The following is a 27,406-nucleotide window of genomic DNA, read 5'->3' as shown; positions in this document are numbered from 1 at the left end:
TTCCTAAGTATTTTATTCTTTTTGTTGCAATGGTAAATGGGAGCGTTTCCTTAATTTCTCTTTCATATTTTTCATCATTAGTGTATAGGAATGCAAGACATATCTGTGCATTAATTTTGTATCCTGCTACTCTATCAAGTTAATTGATTAGCTCTAGTAGTTTTCTGGTAGCATCTTTAGGATTCTCTATGTATAGTATCATGTCATCTGCAGTGACAGTTTTACTTCTTCATTTCCGATCTGGATTCCTTTTATTTCTTTTTCTTCTGTGATTACTGTGGCTAAAACTTCTAAAACTATGTTGAATATGACTCTCAACCACTGCGCCACCAGGGAAGCCCTGTAGTTTTCTTTTTATGTGACATCTTTGTCTGGTTTTGGTATCAGGGTGACCTCCCATCAGCATTTATGTTTTATTTATTTATTTATTTTTTTGCGGTACGCAGGCCTCTCATCGCCGCGGCCTCTCCCGTTGCGGAGCACAGGCTCCGGACACGCAGGCTCATCGGCCATGGCTCATGGGCCCAACCGCTCCGCGGCACGTGGGATCCTCCCGGACCGGGGCACAAACCCGCGTCCCCAGCATCAGCAGACGGACCCCCAACCACTGCACCAGCAGGGAAGCCCAGCATTTATTTTTTAAATGCTTCACCTCTTCCATCTGAAAACCAAACACCAAAAACCAAAAACTTCCTTGACCCCCCAAGTCCTTTTCCAATAGAAGTCACTTTATCTTTCTCACTAAAATATTGCAGTGAAGATGGTGGAGTGAAACAGATGGATTCCAGAGATTTAAGGAGATAGAATTTGAAGGAGATGGTGCTTAAAACCCTCCAGTGGCCTCCTATTACAACTAGATTAGTCCAAAGTTCTTGCATGCATTGAGTCCTGCTAACTTCTACTCCCAAGGTGTCAGGCACACTAGTTTTCTCTTGAATGTATCAAGCTAATTTCTGCCTCAGGGCCTTTACACCTGCTACTTCTGCCTCCTATGTTCTAGATTTGGCTTCTGCTCCCCATTCAGGTCTCAGCTGAAATGTCACTTCCTCAGAGAGCCTTTTCCTCACAGCATTTATCACTACCTGCAATGATTCTGTTGCAGTGTCTGGAATACTGTAAGAGGCTATGCAGGGCTCTTCAGGGTCTTACCTACCTCCTGATGGCCCCAATCTAACCGAGTCACTCCCTTGCTTCAGTGCCCTCAGGATAAAGTGTAAAGTAAGTAACATGGCTCCAGCTTACTTTGCCAGTCTCATCTCTTGTTCCTCTTTTTCAGCTCAACTGAATTTTTTTCAGTCCCCCAATTGCCTGGTATTCTCTCTTACTTCTAGGTCTTTCCATAACCTGTTCCTTCGATGACTGGTTAAATTTTCTCTTAGGATCCTTTATCCTTCCATGACAAAGCAGTTAATAATATAGTGAATGAGCACACAGATTATTGAGACAGGCATCCTGGCTATGGCTCTCAACCTCATTATTTTACTGTGTGATCCAGGGCAAGTAACTTCTCTCTGCTTCAGTTTCCTCATCTATAAAACAGGAATAATGATTGTTGTTGTAAAAGAGGGTTGTTACAATTAAAAGAATTTAATATGTATAAAGTGCTTAGAACAGTGCTTGGCACATTGTAAATGCTATGTGTCTGCTGTTATTATTTATTTATTTATGGCTGTGTTGGGTCTTCGTTGCTGCACGTGGGCTTTCTCTAGTTGCGGTGAGCGGGGGCTACTCTTTGCTGCAGTGCGCAGGCTTCTCATTGCGGTGGCTTCTCTTGTTGTGGAGTACGGGCTCTAGGCGCGCAAGCTTCAGTAGTTGTGGCATGTGGGCTCAGTAGTTGTGGCTCTAGAGTGCAGGTTCAGTAGTTGTGGTGCACAGGCTTACTTGCTCTGCAGCATGTGGGATCCTCCTGGACCAGGACTCAAACCTGTGTCCCCTGCATTGGCAGGCAGATTCTTTTCTTTTTTTAAATTTATTTTATTCATTTATTTTTGGCTGTGTTGGGTCTTCGCTGCTGCACGTGGGCTTTCTCTAGTTGCGGTGAGCAGGGGCTATTCTTCCTTGCAGTGCGTGGGCTCCTCATTGCGGGACTCTTGTTGCAGAGCATGGGCTCTAGGTACACGGGCTTCAGTAGTTGTGGCACGCAGGCTCAGTAGTTGTGGCGCATGGGCTTAGTTACTCCACAGCATGTGGGATCTTCCCGGACCAGGGCTCAAACCCGTGTCCCCTGCATTGGCAGGCAGATTCTTAACCACTGCGCCACCAGAGAAGTCCCTGCTATTATTATTATATGTCCTCTACTAGACTGTAAGTTGTGAGAGGACAAATAATATAGGTATTTTATATGTATGTCACTACTGTGTCTCCTGCATCTAGAGCAGTGTCTGGCACATAGTGTTTGGCACATGGTTCAGTGACTGAATAAATTACATCTTTCTTTGGATTGGTGGTCCCTTGGTGGTGTCAACATGTGAAGAAGTTCCAGATATTATTTCTTCTTACATCCAGTTGTTGTGGGAAAGAGCAACAGATCTTCCCAGAAGGAACTCCTTGTGCATTTTTGGCTCTGACTGGGTTACATGCCCATCCATGAAACAGTCATTGTAACTTAGGGAATGTTATGTGTTGATTGACTTGGGGTCTAGGCTATTTGCTCATCCACATGGTCTGAAATTGGAGTAGGGGTGAATCTCTGAATGAGTATCATTGGATATAGTGAGTGAATGCTTGGCAGGAAAAAAAAATCACAATTTTGCCCTTGGTAAGACATTCAAATAGGGAAATGGCTCAGGAGACCCTTATGGTTCAAATATAAGAAAATATGCTGCCATCATATAGATTCCAGCAGGCCTTCTCAGGGGCTGTGTGTGGTGGTGGGGTTAGGAAGTCACGGTTCCCAGAAGCTTCAGGGGCAGCTATGGCCTTCTTTTTAGTCATCCATTCATCAGAACATAGTGTCATATTAATTCTTGCTCCTTTCTGGTTCTGCAATTCCCCTGAGGTGCCAAATGTGCTCTCATTCCAAAGGATAATACTTTTATAAGTAATGACAACCCTTCTAAGCCTGGAGCTAGGCTCTGTAGGGCCCCACCTACAGGATGTCCTGTTTACTGCCCACCACCCTCTCAGCTGTTGTAGTTTACTCTACGTATGTCCAGATGGAACTCCCTAGCTGGAAGGGTATTCATACATGAAGCCTGAACCTTTGAGTAGATTTGCTTTTCTAGAGACGGGATTGTGCCAATTTATACACTTTCTCTACAGCAACATATGTATATATGTAAAAGCCTATGTATGTAAAAGTCACAAGCATCTGAGGAGAAAAAAAAATTCTTAGTTTCCTAGGTGCTTCAGGGAGTAACCCTTAGTTTCTTAGGGACCTGAGAATTCCATTATATGCATTTATATATATCTTCCTGCCTCCTTTTCCAGAAGAATGTGAGCAGGCTCTATTACCTCCAGCATGTCTGTGACATTCCATTTACAGCCTTTTCAACATTTACTCTAGGGCCTATTTTTGCTTTTTTCCAAAATGAGGAAGACCCTTAATGTTAGATGAGGAGTTCAAATATTAATCTTAGATGAGGAGTTCAAATACTCGTACCAGATCCTGGCATCCAACAGTAGCTTTTGCTTTCCCTAGAAGTAAAGCGAACTTAAGACCCTTCACAAAAGAATGGAACTCCTTCTCTTTCTCTCTCTCTCTCTCTCTGTGTGTCTCTCTCTGTCTCTCTGGACTTACACTATATCTTGGTCTCTATCCCTCCAGACTCTGAATTGTAGACAGAAGATTGGGCTGGAGGTAGGATGGAAGAGTCACAGTGATAAGGAGAGTTTCGTCCTGTACCTCCTCTTCCCTTTGACTGCAGTGCATCGCCCGCAGCTTTCAAGTTTGCATTGTTGAGGTGAATTCCCTGGTGGTCCAGTGGTTAGGACTCCATGCTTTCACTACCTAGAGCCGGGGTTCCATCCCTGGTTGCGGAACTAAGATCCCACAAGCCACCAGACGCTGCCCACACCCCCACCCCCCCAGACACAAAAGTTTGTATTGTTGAATTCCTGGGACTGAATTGAGCCTAGTTTCTTGTTGGGTTATGATAAGGCAGCAGTCTAGGTAGGGGTCTGGGGGTGACAGCTGGGCCTCCTTGGGCTAAAGGCCTGGTTTCTGTTTACCAATTTGCAAAAGAGCCAGGCTCCACAGCGAGAGTTGTAAAGTAGGGGACTATTAACCTGCAAGTCCCTCGATGGCACATATGAGATGCCTAGAGCATTTTCGTCCCATAAACAGTACGAGCTTGATAAACAGACTGAACAGTGCATTCTAGGTGCAGTCACCTTCTTGACAAGGTCCCCAGAGCTTCTGAGCACCTACTGGCCAGTAGTGTATTCAGGGATGTCAAAGTTGACGCTTGCACAATTACCCCTCAGTGCATTCTAGACGTGATCGTATTCTTGAAAGAAACCTACATTTATCAGTAGTCACGTCAGCGCATTCAGGCCTTTAAGTGCAAGTGGGATCCAGAATCCTGGAAGTGCTATGAAGTCTACGGCCCCTACCGGCACCGCGTTTAGAAACCTACGCTACCTTCCAGAAGCCTCAGACCCTGGGGCAGGCGCCAAAGCCTCTAAGATTAAGTCCTCGAAGCCAGCAGCCATGTCCCCCCGAGACCCGGTGGTCCAGGGCATCAGGCGGGCATCAGGCACTGAGGCAGACACCCCCGGTGCGGGCTGCGCAGGCGCGGGCGGCCCGGAAGGGCCCCGGCGCTCCAGGCTGCGCAGGCGCAGGAGCGGCTGCCGGCGAGTCCCCACGGCGGCGGTGGTGGCGGCGGCGACGGCGGCGGCGGCGGCGACTGAGGAGCTGGGGCGTGGAGCAGCAGTGGCGGCGGCGGGCGGCAACGGAGCAGCCATGAGGGCCGGGCCCAGTCACCGACAGTGAGTGGTGGTGGAAGCGGGGTGGGCGACGGGAGGGAAGGGGGTAACCTGCTGGAGGGATACTCCAACTTGGTGGGGGGGCTCTGCCTGTCGGAGGCGAAGGGGCGTGGGGGAGGGACAGTTTGAGATGATGATGCGGGAATTTGGGGCAGGGGTGGTCAGATGGCCCGGCGTCAGGGCTGGACAGCTTGGGGAGGGAACGGGGTGCGCGCTGCAGAGTGAAGGAGCCCACCGCAGGGGCAGTGTCCCGCGCTCCCCCGTTTGTCATCGTCCCTTCCCCCGGGAGCTTTCGGTCGCCTCTCCCTTTCTGCTTCTTTCAGAGAATCGTCTCGGGGGATGGGGGGTGCGTGGAGGATGAAAGCCCTGCTGGGGCTGAAGAAGACGGCTCTGGTCCAGGCAGGGAAGAGCCGGTCGCCCGGAGTAATAGGCTGCTCTGGGTAGAGCGTGGGGGTCGTTTAAAGCTGGGAGGGGTCTAAGGAAAAGAGCTAGGGGCTTAGAGTCTGGCAGTTTCGAACCCACGTCCACCGCTGTTTAAAGCTGAAAGGTAACCTTGGGCAGGTCCCACTTAACCTTTCTGAACCTCTGGAAGATGTAATGTGTTTCAACGGACTATTGCAAGCATCATGTATGTGATTGAGATCGTTTATAAAAATTGTAAATTGTGAGTACTGTGCCGAGGTTGCTATATCAGCAACAGTATCACTGGATTTTAGATCTTACCCTTATTAATGGAACGACTGATTTCTTTGTCAAGGCGAAACATATTGTTTGTAAAACCTCAGTAGGCACAGCACAGACGTGTTTTCTTCATCAGCACAGCAGATCGTGTGCATGTGCAGAAATACCAGTTTCTTCTGTGATGTGACAAATTAACCATCAGACTTGTGTAGGAAAAATACCATACTCTCAGGCATTTTTACAAATGGTATGTAGCTCCTTACTCAAGAGGGAGGCAATAGAGAATGGAAGGCCAATCTGTTAAATGCTTTCTGAACACAGCCCGTTTAGGTTTGTTCCCTTGTAACCACGGTTGGTACTAACGTGCTTTATGATGAGTTGAAGAAACTAGTTTGAGACAAACTGGGAGGGGTGCACAGTGAGGGATGTGTGAATACAATTTGTTATTTTTTAATTGTAAAAAAGTTTTTCGTTGCAAGAGTCTCTGGTTGCCCCAAGGCCCTGTCTCTATTTTGGAGGTTAGATAGCATATAGCAACTTTTCATCTCCACTTTTTGTTACCCTGCCTGTGGAACCTCCAGGGTGGAGTGCCTCTCAAAGAAAGACAGAAGCAGCTGTGCAGGAGCCCAAGAGGTGGCTGGTTTGTTTCTGAGGGGCTGAAGGAGCACTCCTGAGGCTTTGTTGTTGTTCTTGCTGTTTAGGGTGGACAAAGCAGAGGACAGAGTTAAACTGTGTACTTGGAGAGAGAGAAAATGGCTTTCTAGTCACAGCTTTTGAAAGAGGTGAAATTCCTTTCAAAAGGACAGAAAGAGACGATGCTTCAGCTCTGCTGGCTCTGAGGATGCGGAGCTTGAAATGGTGAGGTCTTTTGGAAATTAGTGAGTGATTTGTCTTTCATCTGACCAAAGGTAGGGAGTAGCTGTATTAGATCCTTGAAGGTTCACAGATAAGGAGAATGAATTATTTTATAGGAATAGGGAAATGCACCGTAGTTGTCTTTAACTTCTCCATCTGGTAAAATGTGTTTTACTTCTTTCCTGGAAATACACAGTGATACATTATATTTAACTTTTTGCCTTAGTTCCTTGGCTGTCCCAATAAAATCTCTGTCCATAACACAGAGGTAAGTTTTTTATTCTTATTTAGAGGATATTTTAAAAAAGAAAGCATTTGTTACTGTTGTCATAGGTCATTTACAGAATACAAATTTATTCTGTCTTTCACCACCACATGGAAGATGAAGTAGAGGTATAAAATGTTAGAACTAACCTAACCATCTTATTTTTAATAGTTGGACATTTATTTTTAATTTTGGTAATGCATTTTCCCCTCTATTGGAAATTTCCATCAGTTCAAACAAGTCCATAAATGCTATCCTTATTACGTTAAAATGGTAGAGGTTTGTTCAGCTGTGATGAGAATTTCCTGTCCTCTCCTTCTATTCTCTTTCCTATTTGTGGTTCCTTTTATGTAGTAGATTACTGTTACAGAATGAGGAGTCTTCCCCTGAGGGAAGGAAAGGGGATGGCCAGTGCCTTGATTGCCTTGTTGTGTGAGCATTCCGTCTAAAGTGGGGATGTAAGGACTTCCCCTGAATCCCTGACATAGCAAGAGCTAAAATAAAAGGAATAAGGTTTACCAGTTCATTTTTATTCTAATAAAATGAATCATTTTTCTTTAAAAAAAAAGCAAAAAGCATCTCATGCCTCGGGGGATCCTTTTTATTTTTTAAAAAATTAACTAATTAATGTATTTTGGCTGCGTTGGGTCTTCGTTGCTGCTCGCGGTCTTTCTCTAGTTGGGGCAAGCGGGAGCTAGTCTTCGTTGCGGTGCGTGGGCTTCTCATTGCAGTGGCTTCTCTTGTTGCGGAGCACGGGCTCTAGGTGCGCCGGCTTCAGTAGTTGTGGCTCACAGGCTCTACAGCGCAGGCTCAGTAGTTGTGGTGCATGGGCTTAGTTGCTCCGTGGCATGTGGGATCTTCCTGGACCAGGGCTCGAACCTGTGCCCCCTGCATTGGCAGGCGGATTCTTAACCACTGCGCCACCAGGGAGGCCCCTCGGGGGAACCTTTTTAAAGCAGTCTGTATAAAAACAAAATTTTGGAGTTTTTACCTCCCTCTCTTCTTTCACTAAGAATATTTGCTTGCAAACAGAATCTTTGTTTCTTCCGAGCCTTTGTGATTTTGCCACCCATTCCTTAGCTGAAGTCACTTTTGTGATATTTTTATAGCCACTTAACAATAGAGCACAAAGGGGTTTTTTTTTTTTGGTCTGTTTGTCATTTGTTTTGGTTTCTTTTTTTTTTTGCAGTACGCGGGCCTCTTACTGTTGTGGCCTCTCCCGTTGCGGAGCACAGGCTCCGGACGCGCAGGCTCAGCGGCCATGGCCCACAGGCCCAGCCGCTCCGCGGCATGTGGGATCTTCCCAGACCGGGGCACGAACCCGCGTCCCCTGCATCGGCAGGCGGACTCTCAACCACTGCGCCACCAGGGAAGCCCTGTTTTGGTTCTTGATAGAGTGCTAACAACTTTAAAGGAATACTATATGAGAAAATGTTAAAAAGGAAAAGTAGAGTGGATTTATTTATTTATTTATTAAATTGAAGTATAGTTGATTTACAATGTTGTGAGGAGAGTGGATTTAACTTAGTGAATTTGTAAGTTGGTTCTGATGTTTGGAGGGTAAAGGATTCAAGAATGGACCTGTGGTTCAGAGTAGCCTTCTGAGGACCGCGGTTTGCTTACCAGTGTTTATTTAGCACAGTTGTTGGCATAGAGTAATTGCTGATTAAATATTTGCTGAAGGGAAAAATAATAACAATATGAATCATAATCAGCAAACATGGGCTCAAATCTTCTGCAACTTTGTGTATCTTTGAATAAGCTTACCCTTGTGTCTTTACCTGTTTCCTCATATATAAAACAAAGATAATAATTGTATTTCCTTCATAGGGTTGTTGTGAGGGTTAAGTGTGGTAATACATGTAAATTGTTTAGAATGGTACCTGATACTTAGTAAATGCTAAATGAATGCTAATTATTACTAGTGTTTGTTGGATATACACTCTCTTTGTGCCCAAATCACTGGTCAGAGATGATTATGACATAGCCCTTGCTCTCTGGGAGTTCACAGTCTAGTGAAGGAAACAGAAGTATACAAAGTAATTATATAGAATGCAATATCTATTTTTTTAAAATTATTTTTAAATTAAAAAAAAATTTTTTTGCAATATCTTTTATTTCATCAAATCTGTGGTGCTAATGATTGTAAGGCTCACAGTTACTTTGCATACCACTAAGAAAGAAGAAATGCTGCTAATGAGACTGGCATGCCATCAGTTGTAAGGTGTATCCTGTTTTCAGAGAAATATGATGGAAAAAAGGGTGTCTTAGAATTGATGGAGAGACTTCCCTGGGGTCCAGTGTTGAAGACTCCATGTTTCCACTGCAGGGGATGATGGTATGATCCCTGGTCGGGGAACTAAGATCCTGCATGCCACATGGCCAAAAGAAAAAAAAAAAGAATTGATGGAGTGTAGTAAGTGGTGCTCTACTAGAGAAAGGTACAACTTGTTAACGAGAGTTGATGGAAAGGCTGGGTTCAGATATCGTCAGTAAAGGCCTCTGCTGCATTGAACCTGCATGATAGGCCCTCACAGATGGACATGAAAGATAGGGCATTCCAGACAGACAGTAAAGTCTGAAAATGGGAAGGGAGAGGGCATTATTGATGTGTACCACCATATCAGGACAAGCAGGAGGAGGAAATGAGCTAAGGCTTTGGCAGAGTAACATTGTATAATGCAGCAGAGCAGGACAGGAAGCTTGGAACATTTTCAGAAGAGACATGAGCCTAATTCTTGGATTTAAACTCCTAAAATATCACAACTCTAAAAAGATGATTCTAATACAATAAATTGGGAAGTGAGAGTATGTGTGAGAAGTGAAGTGGCCCAGGGAAGGGCTGAAGCTTTACAGCTGACAGAGAGGGGATAAGTGTGAAGTCTCTGTACTCTTGGTGTGAGGTGAATGCTTTCTCAGCAGAGAAGTGTTTAATATCTATTTCTGTCTTTTCACTGCCTATCAGGGTCTTGATTGTGTCCCTTTTAGAGCTTTGTAACTCAGAGTGAAAAGGAATACAACTTGAGAGGAAAAATGCTAAATTTTCTTTATTAAAGATGCATTTAATACAAGGAGGGTAATAAGTTATCAGATTTTGATAGCTCAGTTATAAAATGGTGGTTTGGTACAGTGCTGGATGGTACAGTTTCATGGGAAAACATAGGTCATTTAAGGAGTGACCTAAAAGACTCAGAAGGGCTTCCCTGGTGGCACAGTGGTTGAGAGTCCGCCTGCCGTCCGGAAAAAAAAAAAAAAAAAGACTCAGAAGAAAAGAAAAAAAAAAACTCAGTTATTAATTTTCTGGTAACTAACCCTGAAGCTAGTAGGGAAAACTATGAAAAATGAAAAATAGCATAAGCATGAATTTCTGTAGTGTCTTTTCTTTTCACCGGTAAGCCAAATTTTATTTATTTATTTATTTATTTGGTTGTGCCGGGTCTTAGTTGCAACAGGCAGTCTCCTTAGTTACAGCTCACCAGCTGCTTAGTTATGGCACATGGACTCCTTAGTTGTGGCATGCATGTGGGATCTAGTTCCCTGACCAGGGATCAAACCTGGGCCCCCTGCATTGGGAGCATGGAGTCTTAACCTCTGTGCCACCAGGGAAATCCCCCAAACTGGACTCTGTTAAGCTTTTTGGACTCTGGTCTCATAGAAAACTTTTGGGGTTGATCCTCAGCAGTCAAATTCAGCAAACATTGAAGTGCCTACTGTGTGTTAGGCGTTGTGCTAGGCACTGAGAATTAAAATGTGAATGACATGATCCTTGTTTTTAAGGTGCTCACATTTTTTTTTTTTAATTTTTTGGCCATGCTGCTCGGCATGTGGGATCTTGGTTCTCCCACCAGGGATTGACCCCGTGCCCCCTGCGTTGGAAGAGTGGAGTCTTAACTAACCACTGGACCACCAGGGAAGTCCATTAGGGTGCTCACATTTTTTTTAAAATTAATTAATTAATTAATTAATTTATGGCTGCGTTGGGTCTTCGTTGCTGTGCGGGCTTCCTCTAGTTGTGGCAAGCGGGAGCTACTCTTCATTGAGGTGCGCGGGCTTCTCATTGTGGTGGCTTCTCTTGTTGCGGAGCACGGGCTCTAGGCACGCGGGCTTTAGTAGTTGTGGCTCCCAGGCTCTAGAGAGCAGGCTCAGTAGTTGTGGCTCACGGGCTTAGTTACTCCACAGCATGTGGGATCTTCCCAGATCAGGGCTCGAACCTGGATCCCCTGCATTGGCAGGCGGATTCTTAACCACTGTGCCACCAGGGAAGTCCCCTAGGGTGCTCACATTTTAATTGGAGGCTGACAAATATGTAATTATAAACCAATACAGTATGTGCTGTCATAGAGATCTGCACTAAGAGCTATGGGAGCACTGGTTCTGCCTGGGGGTGGGAAAGGAAGGTTGGAGAAGGCTTCCTGGAGGAAGAATCAATTGAGTCTTGAGGAATGAATACAGTTTGGCTGCTTCAACAGAAAAGGATTGGAGAAGATAGTGTTTCAAGTGCAAAGAACAACTTGCACAAAGGTATAAGAGTATGGGCCCTTAGGCTAGTGGTTTAATGTGCGTAGATCATGGGGTATGGGGTAGAAGTGGAAGGATGTGAGGTGAAAGATGGGTTGGAGCCCAATTGTGGATGGCCTTGGTGAGGGGTCTGAATTTTATTTTGTAGGTGCTATGGAAGAGTTCAGATCACTCTTTAAGAAAAGTAACACTGATGGATCAACAGCAAGGTCCTATATCCTGTGATAAACCATAATGGTAAAGAATATGAAAAAGAATGTATATGTACAACTGAATCACTTTGCTGTATAACAGAAATTAACACAACATTGTAAATCTACTATACTTCAATACAATAAATTTAAAAAAAAGAAAAGTAATCTAACACTGTTGACAGTGTGGAAGTTAGATTTTAAAAGGAGAAATTGGCTGCAGGGAGACAGTTAGTTATGAGACTGGTGTAATGGTTGCTTGAGAGATATTGAAGATCTCAATTACAGTGGTAGTGATGGAATTGTAGACAGATTAAAGAGCTTTTTAGGAGACTGACTAGAAGGATCTTATTGACTTTATGTTGGGGAGTGTGTAAGGGAGAAGTAGTTGTCGAAGATGGATTTGAAATTGCTTGGGCATCTAAGTGGATGGTGATGTCATTAAACAAGGTAGGGAATACAGGAATAAGAGGGTGTTACATTTGAGGGAAAATGAGTTTGATTTTGGTATGTTAGATTTGAGGTGTCTGGGAAATCCAGGAGCAAATGTCCAATAGGCTTCTGGATATTTGGGTCTAGAGTTCGGTAGAGAGGTTTAGAATGGAGATGCAGATCTAGAAATCATTAGGGTGTAAGTAATAGTTAAAGCCAGCATGATGACCCTGTGAGTCTAAGTTCCAGTTGCTTAATATGTTGTTCATTCACATCATCTGGAGGGATTGGCTTAATGGAAATGTGGCACTCAGTACTTTCTCAATAGTAGTTCATACTTATTTTTACATTTTTTAATGTGTTACATACTTGGTTTAAATTAGCAGCTTTTAGGTTGCAAGCAAGAATAAAACACAAAACTTCTCAACTTAGTGGAAAGAATGGTGTTACTCTTAATTAAATAAGGATGCCGTTCCTGCTTGAAAGCATATGTTAAGTTTGTAAATTTTTCAATGAAAGGAAATTAGTGTGCACATCAGCTGTACATTTTCTTTTCCTATTCTCAGTGGTTTACCAGACTTAGAAAACTGACTTTTCTTTATTTCTTTTTTCTTTCTTTCTCTCCTTCCTTCTTTTATTTTTGGCTGTGTTGGGTCTTTGTTGTGGCACACGGGCTCCTTTCTAGTTGTGGCGCGTGGGTTCTGTAGTTGCAGCACACGGGCTCTCTAGTTGTGTCGCGCAGGTTCAGTTGCCCTGCAGCATGTGGGATCTTGGTTCCCCGACCAGGGATCCAACCCGCGTCCCCTGCATTGGAAGGCGGATTCTTAACCACTGGACCACCAGGGAAATCCTGAAAACTGCCTTTTCTAACATCAGTTCCATTATAGATATGGGGGGGAAAAAAAGGAATCTGTTCCACTGAGTACCTCAGATTAAAAGCTAGGTGAGAGCTTCCCTGGTGGCGCAGTGGTTGAGAGTCCGCCTGCTGATGCAGGGGACGCAGTTTTGTGCCCCGGTCCGGGAAGATCCCACATGCTGCGGAGCGGCTGGGCCCGTGAGCCATGGCCGCTGAGCCTGCGCTTCCGGAGCCTGTGCTCCGCAACGGGCGAGGCCACAACAGCGTACCGCAAAAAAAAGAAAAAAAATTGGGGTGATTTTTTTGGCTGCTTTGGGTTTTCATTGCTGTGCGCGGGCTTTCTCTAGTTTTGACCAGCGGGGGCTACTCCTCATTGCAGTGCATGGGGTTCTCACTGCAGTGGCTTGTCTTGTTGTGGAGCACAGGCTCTAGGCGTGCGGGCTTCAGTAGTTGTGGCGCACGGGCTTAGTTGCTCCACAGCATGTGGGATCTTCCCGGACCAGGGGTCGAACCCTGGTGGATTCTCAACCACTGGGCCACCAGGGAAGCCCATACCCCCATCGTCTTTCTTAAGGTTAACCTAGGCAGCCAACTTACATCTATAAGTAGACACTTTTGGGGAAGCTTAAAAAATCCTTGACAAGTTGATTCTAAAATTTATATGGGACCAAAATAGCCAAAACAATTTTGAAAAAGGTTAACAAAGTTGGAAGACTCATACTACCTGATTTCAAGACTTACTGAAGATCTACGGCAACCAAGACAGTGTGGTATTGGCAAAAGGATAGATATATAGATCAATGAACAAATAGAGAATAGAGAAATAGACCCACACTATTAAATAGGGCTGTTTGATTTTTGACGGAGGTGCAAAGGCAAGTCAACAGAGAAAGGATAGTTTTCTCAACCGCTAGTCATTGGAACAACTAGATATCTATACGCAAAAAAAGAAAAAAGAACCTCAACCTACACTTCACACCTTATGTAAAAATTAACTCAAGATCAATCACAGACCTTAATGTAAAATGGAAAGCTATAAAATATTTAGAATGAAACAGGAGAAAATCCTTGTTACCTTGAGTTAGGCAAAGAGTTCTTAGATACAGTGCCAAAAGCAAGATCCGTAAAAGAAAAAATTGATAAATTGGGCTTCATCAAAATTTAAAACTTTTACTCTGCAAAAGCCAAGATACAGACTGGGAGAAAGTATTTGCAAGTCATATATCAAGATAGGAACTGTATATAAAATGTATAAAGAGCTCAAAACTCATCAAGAAGAAAAGCAAATGACACCATTAAAAAAATGGGTGAGAGATTTGAATGACTTCAGCAGAGAAGATATATGGATGGCAAATAAGCTCATGAAAATGTCCTCAACATCTTTGTCATTAGAAAAATGCAAATTAAAATCATAATGAGATGTGCCATTAGAATGACTGAAAAACAACAAAAGAAAACTGTCTAGATTATGGACTGATGAGGATGTGGAACAATTGGAACTTTGGAAAACACTGTGGGGGTTTCTTATAAAGTAAAACATACACTTAACCATATGACTCAGGTGTTTACCCAAATTAAATGACAACCTCTGATACAAAAACCTGTATGTGAATATTTATAGCAGCTTTATTGGTACTCACCCAAAACTGGAAACAACCTGAATATCCCTCAACTTTGGAATGGAAAAACCAACTGTGATATATCCATACAATGGAATACTATTCAGCAACAAAAAGGAACTATTCATATATGCAATAACATGAATGAATCTCATATGCATCATGGTAAGTGAAAGAAGCCACACTCGAAAGGCTACTCTACAACCAGGACCTACTGTATAGTACAGGGAACTATATTCAATATCTTATAATAAACTATAATGGAAAAGAATCTGAAAGAGAATGTATATATGTGTGTGTGTGTATATATATATGTGATATATATATATATCACATATATATAACTGAATCACTTTGTTGTACCCCTGAAACTAACATAACTTTGTAAGTCAACTATACTTCAATTAAAAAAAATACTACATGATTGAATTTATATGACATTCTGGAAAACTCAAAACTATAGGGATGATGGAGAACAGATCAGTGATTGCCTTGGGTTAAGGGTAGGTGAAGTGTTTGACTACAAGGGGGTAGCATGAGGATATTTTGGGGAGGTGATAGAACTGTTCTGTACCTTGTTTGTGGTTATAGTTATATGAATTTATGAATTTATGAGAACTCTTAGAACTGAACACTATAAAATGAATTTTACTGTGTAAAATTTTTATTTATTTATTTATTTCTGCATTGGGTCTTCATTGCTGTGCACGGGCTGTCTCAGGGTCTACTCTTTTTTTTTTTTTTGCGGTACACGTGCCTCTCACCGCTGCGGCCTCTCCCATTGTGGAACACAGGCTCCGGGTGCGCAGGCTCAGCGGCCATGGCTCACGGGCCCAGCCGCTCCGCAGCACATGGGATCCTCCCGGACTGGGGCACGAACCCTTGTCCCCTGCATCGGCAGGCGGACTCCCAACCACTGCACCACCAGGGAAGTCCTCAGGGTCTACTCTTAGTTGCGGTGTGTGGGCTTCTCATTGCGGTGGCTTCTCTTGTTGCCCAGTGCGGGCTCTAGGCACACGGGTTTCAGTAGTTGTGGCACATGGGCTCAGTAGTTGTGGCTTGCAGGCTGTAGAACGCAGGCTCAGTAGTTGTGGTGCACGGGCTTAGTTGCTCCATGGCATGTGGGATCTTCCCGGACCAGAGCTCGAACCCGTGTCCCCTGCATTGGCAGGCGGATTCTTAACCACTGTGCCACCAGGGAAGTCCCTGTGTAAAATTTTTCAGAAAGAAAGTCTGAGGGTAGAAGACTTTAAAAAAGATTTTAAATAAGTCTTTAAAGACATTAAAGAATTCCAGAAATATAACTTCTTAAATATTTGAAATTTTTAATTTCTTTTTTGAATATATTTTAAATAATTTAAAAGATACATAATGAGGGGACTTCCCTCGTGGTCCAGTGGGTAAGACCCAGTGCTCCCAGTGCAGGGGGCCTGGGTTGGATAGTTGGTCAGGGAACTATATCCTGCATGCCACAACGAAGATCCCGCGTGCCACACAACAAAGACCTGGCGCAGCCAAAATGAAGACCTAGTGCACCCCTCTGCTGGGCATCCATCCTCTTCCCTTTGCTACTGGTTTTTTGGGGAGAGATAATTTGAACTATTTGCTAGTGTTTCTGGATCATGTCTCTACTCTGCCCTTTTTTTCCACAAATACTCTGGTTTTCCATCAGATCTCAAATTTCTAAGTAAGGACTTTTATTTAGATAAAATAAGATCTTTCTTCTTAAGTAAGGGATTGTTGGGTATCCAATTAGGCTTCTATATCTCACCTAAATATTTGCCTGTTCGTGGTAAATCATTAATCTCTAGTCCTTTGATGTTACTCTCTCCCCCACCTTTCTCTCAAAGGCTATCAAGTGGAAATTATCTTTACTTCTTTCTTCCACACCTATAGAGTTTACTATATTCATGTTGGCCTTTCCTTTCTTCACTATACTGTTAATCCTCTGTGACCTTGTATCACTGTTTCTCTTTCAGCCGAATCTTTAGTCTTTCTGTCTTTATTTTTTCTTTTCACAGGTGATGTAATTCACTGCATACACAGACAACTTCTCCAGATGTCTAGGTTTAACTCAGATCTCTCTCTTTCTCTCTCTTTCCCTCTCCCCTGCGCCATCCCTCCTTCCCTTCTAGAATTCAGGCCTATATTTCCAAAACCCACCTAGACATTGCATAGGCATCACAGAATTCCCCACAAAATCTAAACATTCTAGATTTCCTGCCTAGTTGAATGGTATTAACAGCCACACAGTTGCCTAAACCAAAAACCAAAAACTTTGGACTTGACCTTGTTTCTTCCTTCTCCTTCATCACTCGTATCTGGTTGATACCTAGGTCTGATTTTAACCTTCAAGGTCTCCTAAACCTGCCGTTTCCTTTCCAGCCATATTGCTGAAGTCTTGGATTAGACCATTTTCATTTCTCACTAGGACCGTTGCAGTAACCTCCTAACTGGTCTGTATGCCTCAGGTCTTATCATCCTTCACTTGATCCACCACACTGCCACAAGAGTGATCTTCCTAAGTTCTAAGACTACTTACGTGCTTTCCCTTTCAAACCCTTCATTACCCACAGTGCCTGATACATAGCACATGCTTGATTCCATCTTCCCTCCTCCTTTCCTCATTATGTTTTTGCTCAGGCTGTTTTCTTTCCCTCCAAGGACACTTCCAAAACAGGCAGACAGACATAACCAATAATCTAGTGAATCTCCTGATTAATCTTTAGGATTTAGCTCACAGCTCATTTCTTCTGTGAAGTCTTCCTAGTTTCCAAGTCAGAATTAATCACTTCTGCTTCTGGGCTGCTCTGATATTTTAGTATCCTGTTAGCATTACACTTATTATTCTAATGTTTTGTTTCATCAGCTGGATTGTGAGCTCTTTGTGGGTAGGGGTTATGTCTTTTTTACCCTTTTAAGTTCAGCAGCACCTAACAACTAAGCCTGCCAAATTTATTGAGTTTCTAGTATGTGTTGGGAACTAACAATTCTCTGGTAAACAAAGTCCCTGTTCTTATGGAGCTGATGTTCTAGTGAGGGTAAACAGACAACAAACAACTTTTAAAAAATCAGTTGCAGAGCATTAAAACAGCATGATGTATTAGAGGATGAATGGATAGCTACTTTAGATTGGGAGAATAGGGAATATCTCTCTGAGGGTATGGCATTTAAGATCCAGGAGGATACAAGGATTAGCAGATCAAACATTCCAGTGCAAAACTAAGGAGGAATGAACTCTGTATTTTGGAGGAGCAGGAATAAGACCAATGTGGCTTGAATATGGTGGGTGAGAGGGAGAGTGATGCAAGAAGAGGACAGAGGCCATATGACGTTGAGATTTGAAAGCTAGGGTAGTGTGCTTCCTTTGGAGGCTTTTTAGCAGGGATATGATGTGAGTTGATTTGTACTTTTAGAAAGATACTCTGGTTACTGTGTATAAATGGTGATTATATTTATTGAGGTGGGTAAGACTGTGGCAGAACATATTTATCAAGGATTCTGTTTTGGTCATGTCGAGTTCAAGCTGCATGTTCGACAGCCAACTGGAGCTGTAAGATAGTTGGGTAGAAAAGCCTGGCATTCCAGGGAGAAGTCTGGGCTGGAATTGTAGACTTGGAGATCATCAACGTGTAGATAGAAGTTGAAATCATGGAATTCAGTCAGGAGGTCACCTAGAATGGTTTGTGTCTAGAGAAGAGAGGTCTGACAGAGAAGAAGTAGCCAGTGAGGTAGGAGGAAAACCAGGAAAAATGATGTTATGGAAGGCAAGTAAAGAACATGTAAAGAAGGGAGTGGACCACTGTATTGCATTGCTGTCTCAGATAAGAGCAGAGAAGTACCTGTGGGGTTTGGCAACCTAGAGATTATTGGTGATCTTGAGTAAAACTACTCATTGGACTGGTGGAGATAGATGTCTGATTGTAGTGGTTGGAGGGAGCAAATGAGATGAAAAGCATTTCATTTTCGTATGATGACGGCGAGGTTTTGGAAGCCTATTTCTAAAAACTTCCTGTGTAGTTGTTACTAAATTCTTACCTATTTGTATTCCAATGTGGTTATATATTTTTCTCAAAGCATTATAATCTTAATGTTTTTGTACCATCATTTTAGGTAGATTCCTGTCCTCTCAAAACCTAGCTTAGGGGCTTCCCTGGTGGCACAGTGGTTAAGAATCCGCCTACCAATGCAGGGGACACAGGTTCGAGCCCTGGTCCGGGAGGATCCCACATGCTGCGGAGCAACTAGGCCCGTGCACCACAACTACTGAGCGTGCTCTCTGGACCCCGCGAGCTACAACTCCTGAGCCCGCATGCCACAACTACTGAAGCCCGCACACCTAGAGCCCGTGCTCTGCAACAAGAGAAGCCACCTCAATGAGAGGCCCACGCACCGCAATGAAGAGTAGCCCCTGCTTGCCACAACTAGAGAAGGCCCACACGCAGCAACAAAGACCCAACGCAGCCAAAAATAAATAAAATAAATTTATTTTAAAAAGAAAACCAAAAAACCCCCTAGTTTAACTAGGGTTATGAACAATACATATACACTGGTGAGTGAATGAGACTGTATTTAAGGATCAGGTCCCTAGTCTTGGAAAAGCAGACTGGCTTGACCTTGGTTTTATGATACATCAGTTTTCTCAGCTGTCAAATGAGCATAACAGGACCACTTTAGCTCAGTGGGTGGTTGTGAGGCATGACTACTAATGAAAATTGTAAAACACTTTTGCAAGTTAAAATGTGATATAAATGCTAAATAATAGTTTTTGTTTTTTGTTGGGTTTTTTTTTGCAGTACACAGGCCTCTCACTGTTGTGGCCTCTCCTGTTGCGGAGCACAGGCTCCGGACGTGCAGGCCCAGAGGCCATGGCTCACGGGCCTAGCCGCTCTGCGGCATGTGGGATCTTCCTGGACCGGAGCACGAACCCGTGTCCCCTGCATCGGCAGGCGGACTCTCAACCACTGCGCCACTAGGGAAGCCCTAAATAATAGTTCTTTATTGGGATGTTGTGAAAATTAGCAATATGCCGTCTCTTAGAGCCCTTAAGTTCCTTTTGAGAAAGGTGATATATATATATTTTTTTTCTTTTTTAATAAATTTATTTTATTTTTGGCTGCATTGGGTCTTCATTGCTGCACGCAGGCTTTCTCAAGTTGTGGCGAGTGGGGGCTACTCTTTGTTGCGGTGCGCGGGCTTATCATTGTGGGGGCTTCTCTTGTTGCGGAACACTGGCTCTAGGTGCGCGGGCTTCAGTAGTTGTGGAGAGCTGGCTTCAGTAGTCGTGGCTCGCGGGCTCTAGAGTGCAGGCTCAGTAGTTGTGGCGCACGGGCTTAGTTGCTCCGCAGCATGTGGGATCTTCCTGGACCAGGGCTCGAACCTGTGTCCTCTACATTGGCAGGCGGATTCTTAACCACTGCACTACTAGGGAAGTCCCGGTGATATATTTTTGTAAATACTATTTGCAGAAAAAAATAGCTCAGGATTTGGGAAAAGATTGCTATCCTAATTTCTGGAGTGTAACAATTATGGAACCATAATGAGATAACTTTTTATTAAAGAGAATATTTCCTAAAGGTTTATTATAATATCACGTTAGAGGTTTCTTATCACAAGGGTTTTACCATCTTGGCTTTTTGGTTCAAGTGAGGGTGTGAGTGGCGCCCTATGGCAGTTAAAACTCTGACTGTTAAAAGGACTGGTGGTGGTGATTTATTATCTATATTTAAAGTGTCACAGCCAATCAATAGAACCACTCAAAAAAAAGCATTGAAAAAGCATTTTAATTTATTTTAGGCAACACCATATAGACATTTTAATGTAGGCTTAGGTGATGGTTGCAGTTAGGCTTTAAAGAGAGAGACAGTGCCATTTCAGGCAAAACTAGCACTCCTTGTTCCACACCTGGTTCTAAATATAGAATTGGTGGCATCATTACCTATAATGTACTTAGAAAATGCCTGAAATTTGAATCTGATGAACTAAATTTTTCTCAGCCTCTAAAGTAACATTAACAATAGAGGAAAACTGGGATGTGGTTCTTTTGATGTTTAAAACCGATAGGGGAAATGGTTAAGCAATAGTCTGCTGACGTGCTCAGAACTTTACCCTGCTGACAGCTCAGTTGGGATCTTGTGTATTATTTTTTTCCGCGGAGACCTGTGTATTGCTAATTTTAGAACAGAGTGACATGAAGTTCTTAGCTTTACATAGGTTGGAATTGAATCTTTTTTCTGGAATTTCAGTTCCACAATCCATTACCTCTTTGTATCAAGGACAAGTGAAAGGTTTAGGTTTCTTTTCCTCCTTGATGGGAAGACTGTACTTGTTTTTGCCTCACCCAGGCATTATTCGCTTTATTTTTGCATTTGGTGACTGGAAAGGGGGTCCCTGAATGGTCTGCTTCTACAGCAAAGACGGTGGAGTAAGCTTTCTTTCTGGGAGATGCTTTACATTTGTGGTTGTATTTAGGCTTTCTGTTATCTGCTGCCATCATCTGCCTTGCTCATTGTAGACTCAGGGATTGGCTTCAAGTTCATAGGTAAAGGTTCATCTTAAATTCTTATTTTAGTTCCTTTGGGTTTGATTTGCAGTTGACCTGTATTCATTCTACTTAATTGTTTCTTGTTTCTTTTCCAGAGTAGATATTTCACAAAGCTTCTATCATGTATTTTTAGGAATGTATATTTTTTCCAGGTTTATTAAGGTATAATTGATTAATAAAATTGTAAGATATTAAAGTGTACAGCATGATGATTTGAGGCACCCTTATCTTTTGTTATTGTTCTTCTTTTTATTCTGGAGGCTTGCAGTTGGCAGTACTATCAAGCCAAAATACCTTTGGGACTGTATGGAGAAGGCACTTTCCACTACTTCCTAACCATATGGAATATATGTAATACTTGATCTTATGTATTTCTTCTGTGACTACTAACTAGTTCATGCCCTTTGAAAATATCCCCTTCGGTTGTTTCTTTTTCTTATTGACTTGTAAAAATTATTCGTGTTTTGTGGCCAATTTGTTGCAAATATTCTTTAAGGCTATGTATAAATGAGAAAGCAGGCTATTGCATCAAATGCTTATCCAAGGTGATATTTGGTTAAAATGTTTGCCTTGGTTATTTGAGCAATGGTAAGCTTCTTTTGTCTCTTTCCTTCCAAAAATGCATAGAAAAGCTCCTTCTGTCTGAAGTAAAGTGTTGGCTCTGTGTTGGTTATAATTTGCTTTTTCTGGCTGGCAGAGCCTTCTTTTTGTTTTCTATCTTCTGACAGATTATAGGATTGTGGGGAAACAGCGTCCAGGGCTTTTTCAGGAACTGTGCCATTTTATCTACAGGAGAAGCCATTGGCTTTGGCGCTAGAAGGGAATTGGCTCTTCATTTAAAGATGCCAAATCATGCTTGATTCACAAGTTTGCTGTCTCATTTTGTGTATGTGTGTGAAACTTTTTCAGGATGTTGGCTTTTACTTTTTCTACCATGTGCTACTCCATCAGTATGAGAAATTAACAACTTGTTCCTTCTCTCCAACTCTCCACCCCCAACACACACAATCCAAACATCCCAAACCATAGCAAAAGATGCAGCAGTCATTTTGAGGATTAGGGCAACTTAATTTGCATAAGAGAGAGCACATTTAGGAAGCTTCTACTTATTTATCCTTGACATGCTCTTTGCAGGGGGGTGTAGTGTAATTTATCTTGATCTCAAATGAGAATTTTTATTATCATGTAAGCAGTCTTAACTCCAATTGTATCTGTTACCTTCATGCTTTTTAAACTGTGTACAATTGATTTTGAAACCTAGCCAACTAGATATTTTAGCAAATCTTCCACACACGTTAATGCCTCACTCCTCTACTTTCTATAGATAACAGTTTAAAGATACCTTCTTTTTTTTTTTAAAGAATCTTTTTTTAAAAAAATATTTATTTGTTTATTTATTTATGGCTGTGTTGGGTTTTCGTTTCTGTGTGTGGGCTTTCTCTAGTTGCAGCAAGCGGGGGCCACTCTTCATTGCGGTGCGTGGGCCTCTCACTATCGCGGCCTCTGTTGTTGCGGAGCACAGCCTCCAGACGCGCAGGCTCAGTAATTGTGGCTCATGGGCCCAGTTGCTCCGCAGCATGTGGGATCTTCCCAGACCAGGGCTCGAACCCATGTCCCCTGCATTGGCAGGCGGATTCTCAACCACTGCACCACCAGGGAAGCCCTAAAGATACCTTCTAAGTGAAGCTATTTCTGTTTAGATTAAGGTGGGAAAATTGTAAATAGGAGAGTAAGCCAGTTTTGATAAGCTGGTTTGTCTAGTATGAATTTTTATATGGACACATGTTTTTTTCTCCCTCTGCCAAACCGTCCTGCCCCAAACCCACAGTCTTGCAAAAGTTGGGGTTTGGTTCTCATGTGCATTCTTTGTTGTAGTTTGCCTTTTTTTCCCAAACTGGTGTCTCCCTTCACTAGACTAAGCACCTTAAAGACAGAGTTTGTAGCTTATTCATCTTTTTGTCTCTGGGGTCTAATGAAGTTCCTGGTATGTAGGAATGCAGTAAATACGTGGTGATGTGAGTGAATGAATGAATGAATTGAATTTCCAAAGATACAGTGAATGGATTTTATACTTCCCTCTAGTGTCTGAAAGAGAAAGTGCAGCCAGTTTAAAAAAAGGTTAAAAGAATACCTTGCTACATTGAAATAATAGTCAAGGCATTGCCTTTTTTCTTTTTTTCCCCCAAGTTTTCACACTTGATTTTTCAGACCTGTTGTTCTCTTTAAGTCTAGTGAATAATAAATTTCCTTATCAAAGTTTGTGTTCTGTCTCTTGGGTGTTTGAATTTTTTAAAATGTCACTAGTGTGTCTTTATGGGGAAAATGCCTTTTTATTTAATTTAATTTATTTATTTACTTATTTTTTAACACTAAAGTTTTATTTTTTTTCTTTGCCATTATGCTTTATTACAGGATATTGGATATAGTTCCCTGTACTATCCAGTAGGACCTTGTGGTTTATCCAATCTATATATAATAGTTTGCATCTGCTAATACCAAACTCCCAATCCCTCCCTCCCCCACCCCCCTTCCCCTTGGTAACCACAAGTCGGTTCTCTATGTCTGTGAGTCTGTTTCTGTTTTGTAAATAAGTACATTTGCGCATATTTTAGATTCCACATATAAGTCACATCATGTGGTATTTGTCGCTTTTGTTTTTTAAATTTTTATTGGAGTACAGTTGCTTTACAATGTTGTGTTAGTTTCTGCTACAGCAAAGTAAATCAGCTATATGTATACATATATCCCCTCTTCTTTGGATTTCCTTCCCGTTTAGGTCACCACAGAGCATTGAGTAGAGTTCCCTGTGCTATAAAGTAGGTTCTCATTAGTTATCTATTTTATACATAGTATCAGTATATGTCAATCCCAGTCTCTGAATTCATCCTCCCCCTGCTTCTGATTTATTTCACTTAGTATGATAATCTCTAGGTCCATCTTCATTGCTGCAAATGGCATTATTTCATTTTTTTCTGGCTGAGTAGCATTCCATTGTTTATATATACCACATCTTCTGTATGCATTTATCTGTTGATGGACATTTAGGTTGCTTCCATGCCTTGGCTATTATGAATAGTGCTGCTATGAACATGGCGGGGTGGGGTGCAGGTATCTTTTCAAATTATAGTTTTGTCTGGATATGTGTGCAGGAGTGGGATTTCTGGATCATATGGCAACTCTCTTTTTAGTTTTTTGAGGAACCTCCGTACTGTTTTCCATAGTGGCTGCACCAATTTACATTCCCACCAACAGTGTAGGAGGGTTCCCTTTTCTCCACACCCTCTCCAGCATTTGTTATTTGTAGACTTTTTAATGATGACCATTCTGACTGGTGTGAGGTGGTACCTCGTAGTTTTGATTTGGAAAATGCCTTTTTAGTAGTGTTTAGCTTAGGTTCAGAATAGATCATTGTTATTGTTTTATTTTTGTTATCTGGTTCTGCTGAAAACTGTATATTTATTTTGATTTGAGTAAATTAAGCATCAAAGGCACCTTTTTGGGGTTTTTTTGCTTGTTAAAAGTGTCATTTGGGAAATTTGCAAAATAGAGTACTCAAGAAATATTGAAGTGCAAACAATGATCAGACTAGATGGATGTTACCTAAACTAGTTTTCAATCCAACCCATTGATCTTTTCCTTCTGTTTCTGAGAGATGGTATGTTTGTTTTGTGTTTTAATATCTTTTGCTGATTATGAATGTAAGGCATGTTCAACACAGAAAGTTTAAAAATTACAAAAATAATAATTTGTAATTCTACTACTCAGCTAATCTATTAAAATTACAAAATTAATGCATGTTTTTTATCTTTTAAAAGATTGAGTAAAACAAATATAAAAATTTTTTCCTCTTCATTCCTCCGTACCCCTCTTTTCCTCCTCTCAGTGGTTACTACTGTTGACAGATTGGTGTATGTACTTCCAGATATTTTCTTGGACCTACAGACATATATATAATATCCATATGTGCTTTAAAAATAGATGTGTTTATCTTATAATACAATCTGAAACTTGATGTTTTAAAACTTTTTATTGAGATAAAATGTATAGGAAAGTGCACGTTAAGTATACAGCTCAATGAATTTTCACAAATTGAACATACTTACGTAACTAGTTCTCAGATCAAGAAACATTACCAGCCCTCTTGATCCCCTCCTAGCAATTTGTCCATGATATTGTTGAAGCACAGAGTGGATAAGTCCTTGGTCAGTACCGGCAGACTTAGAATTTGGTTATTTGTTCTATCTTGAAAATGAATGAAGTTATTAATTATTTCAACTTTGGTGGCTGTTATGAGAACTTGGGTCATTTAGTGATTTGGACCATTCTTTTGCTGTAGTGTTTATTGGTCTAAATATTTATAGAGAACTTTACTATGTATGACTTACTGTGCAAAATTGGGAAAGGAGAAGATACAAAGACAAGTGTAATATAAGCTTTGACTTACAGTCTAAATTAGATAGACAAATCACATATTAGACAACAGAACAATTAAGTACTAAATTGTGTAGTAGTGATTCAGAAAAGGAATCATCGCTGAGGGCATTAAAGAAGGCTCCACAAGGGAGGTGGAATTTGAGCTGAGCCTTGAAGAATGGGTAGGATTTAAATGGAATGGTTATAACAATACAAGTCATGGCAAGAAAGTAGAAATGGAAGATACACAGTGAGCAAGCAGATCGGTCTGTCTGCTGTGGGAGTAAACTGCTGAGGAAAGGTGGAGAGTAAGTTTGATAACATAGGATAGTACCAGACTGTGGAACATACAATAGCCATAGAAGCTTGGTTGGATGGCATAGGCACCAGAGAGCCACAGCAGAGCTTAGTGGATAGGAGTATTAGACTTGGAGCCAGGAATACTCAACTTCTAAAATTGGTTTTTCCATTTACCACCTTGTTGACCTAGAGCAGATTGTTCAGCCTCTCTGGACCTCAGTTTCTTTGTCTGTAAAAATGGGGGAAATGTCTATTTCATAGGTTTATCATGATGATAAAATCCTAATTATTTATTATGTATATTTTTTTAAACTGAAGTATAGTTGACTTACAATATTTTTCAGGTGTACAGCAAAGTGATTCATTTATATGTATATTTTTTTCAGATTCTTTTCCATTATAACTTATTACAATATATTGAATATAGTTCTCTGTGATATACAGTAAGTCCTTGTTATTTATCTATTTTATGTGTGTGTGTGTGTATATATATATTTTTTTCCCCTTGACACAGGGGCTTGCACCTAGTAAATGTGCAGTAAATTGAACTGTTTCTGTAGTTCTTGAGGAGAAGAGCAAATGGATGTGAAAGCAGTGCTATGTGGAATTAGGGAGGCTAGAAAGAAGTTATAGTTTCCCCCACAGACGTAGTAAGGGTCTCTGTTAGGGTAGTGGTAATAAGATAGAGTACATTTGAGTGGCATGAAAAGAAATTGGACTTGAGTTCCTCTTTAGGAGGAAGTGTTTTGGGCTTCCCCTGTGATCTTGTATTAAACAGTTGTAATTCCTCTCTGTTTTCTTGGACTGTGTGGATGAAGATAAATTTGATGTTTTAATTTTATTTTAGGTATTCAAAATACCCTGAGTTCCTCATTTATATTTTAGAAGAGGATATTAGAAGTTTTGTCTGAATTATCTAATTGTCAAGAACATTTGTGATAATGGTGAGACTGACATGTTTATTTGTTTGTTTTTGATGTCTTGGCAAATTAATGGGCTTATGAGTGATCTTGGAAGGATTTTTTTTTTGGCCTGCGCAGTGAGGTTTGTAGGATTTTAGTTCTCTGACCAGGGATTGAACCCAGGCCCTTGGCAATGAGAGAGCGTGGAGTCCTAACCACTGGACCGCCAGGGAATTTCCTAAATCTTAATTTCTGTTTAATCCTTAAAGAGAGAAAAATTGCCTTTTTCAAGAAGGTTAGAATTTGAAGGAAAGTACTGACACAGCTGTTTACCTTAGTCATCAAGAGTAGCTTTTAGGGCTTCCCTGGTGGCGCAGTGGTTGAGAGTCCGCCTGCCGATGCAGGGAACGCGGGTTTGTGCCCCGGTCCGGGAAGATCCCACATGTCGCGGAGCGGCTGGGCCCGTGAGCCATGGCCACTGAGCCTGCGCGTCCGGAGCCTGTGCTCGGCAACGGGAGAGGCCACAACAGTGAGAGGCCCGCGTACCGCAAAAAAAAAAAAAAAAAAAGTAGCTTTTAGGTCAGCTATTTAAAATAGTAGTTTCTTGAAGTATTGTTTAGTTATTTTAATATGGAAAATGCCAGAGAATTGCTAAATGATATGGAGCGTTGTAACTGCTTTTGTGCTTTTGAGGATTTTTGTTTAGGTCAGATGTAGTTGGGAAGGGAATGGACTCGTTAGCTAATTTGGGAGACTTTTGTGGGCAGTATTTAAAATAAAATTTTCACGTTTGGGTCTTTTTATCTGGAACTTAGCCTATGAGACAGCAATGAATTTCCTCCATAAATCTATTTAAGCCCAAGCCTTTTAATTTGGGTTAGAAAAAAGAGCTGGCTTTTAAATG

General features: G+C 41.8%; 1 protein-coding gene across 3 annotated transcripts in view; it reads left to right on the top strand.

Moving 5' to 3' along the window:
- The first annotated feature begins 4,787 nt into the window (after positions 1-4,787).
- Positions 4,788-27,406, top strand: part of FAM222B (family with sequence similarity 222 member B) — a 60,797-nt gene continuing 38,178 nt past the window's right edge. Inside the window, exon 1 of one of the 3 annotated variants that reach the window (XM_024737144.1) lies at positions 4,788-4,929. In XM_024737144.1, coding sequence (XP_024592912.1) covers positions 4,904-4,929 — 26 coding nt within the window. In that variant the 5' untranslated portion in view covers positions 4,788-4,903. The remainder of the gene's footprint in view (positions 4,930-27,406) is intronic. The other 2 variants (XM_024737132.1, XM_024737138.1) reach the window with 2 other exon arrangements.

The sequence above is a fragment of the Neophocaena asiaeorientalis genome, unplaced genomic scaffold, assembly GCF_003031525.2.
Source record: "Neophocaena asiaeorientalis asiaeorientalis breed wild unplaced genomic scaffold, Neophocaena_asiaeorientalis_V1.1 scaffold129, whole genome shotgun sequence".
Taxonomy (NCBI): Eukaryota; Metazoa; Chordata; class Mammalia; order Artiodactyla; family Phocoenidae; genus Neophocaena; species Neophocaena asiaeorientalis.
Note: the sequence above shows the minus strand (reverse complement) of the source record. Positions and strands in the feature narration are given on the sequence as shown.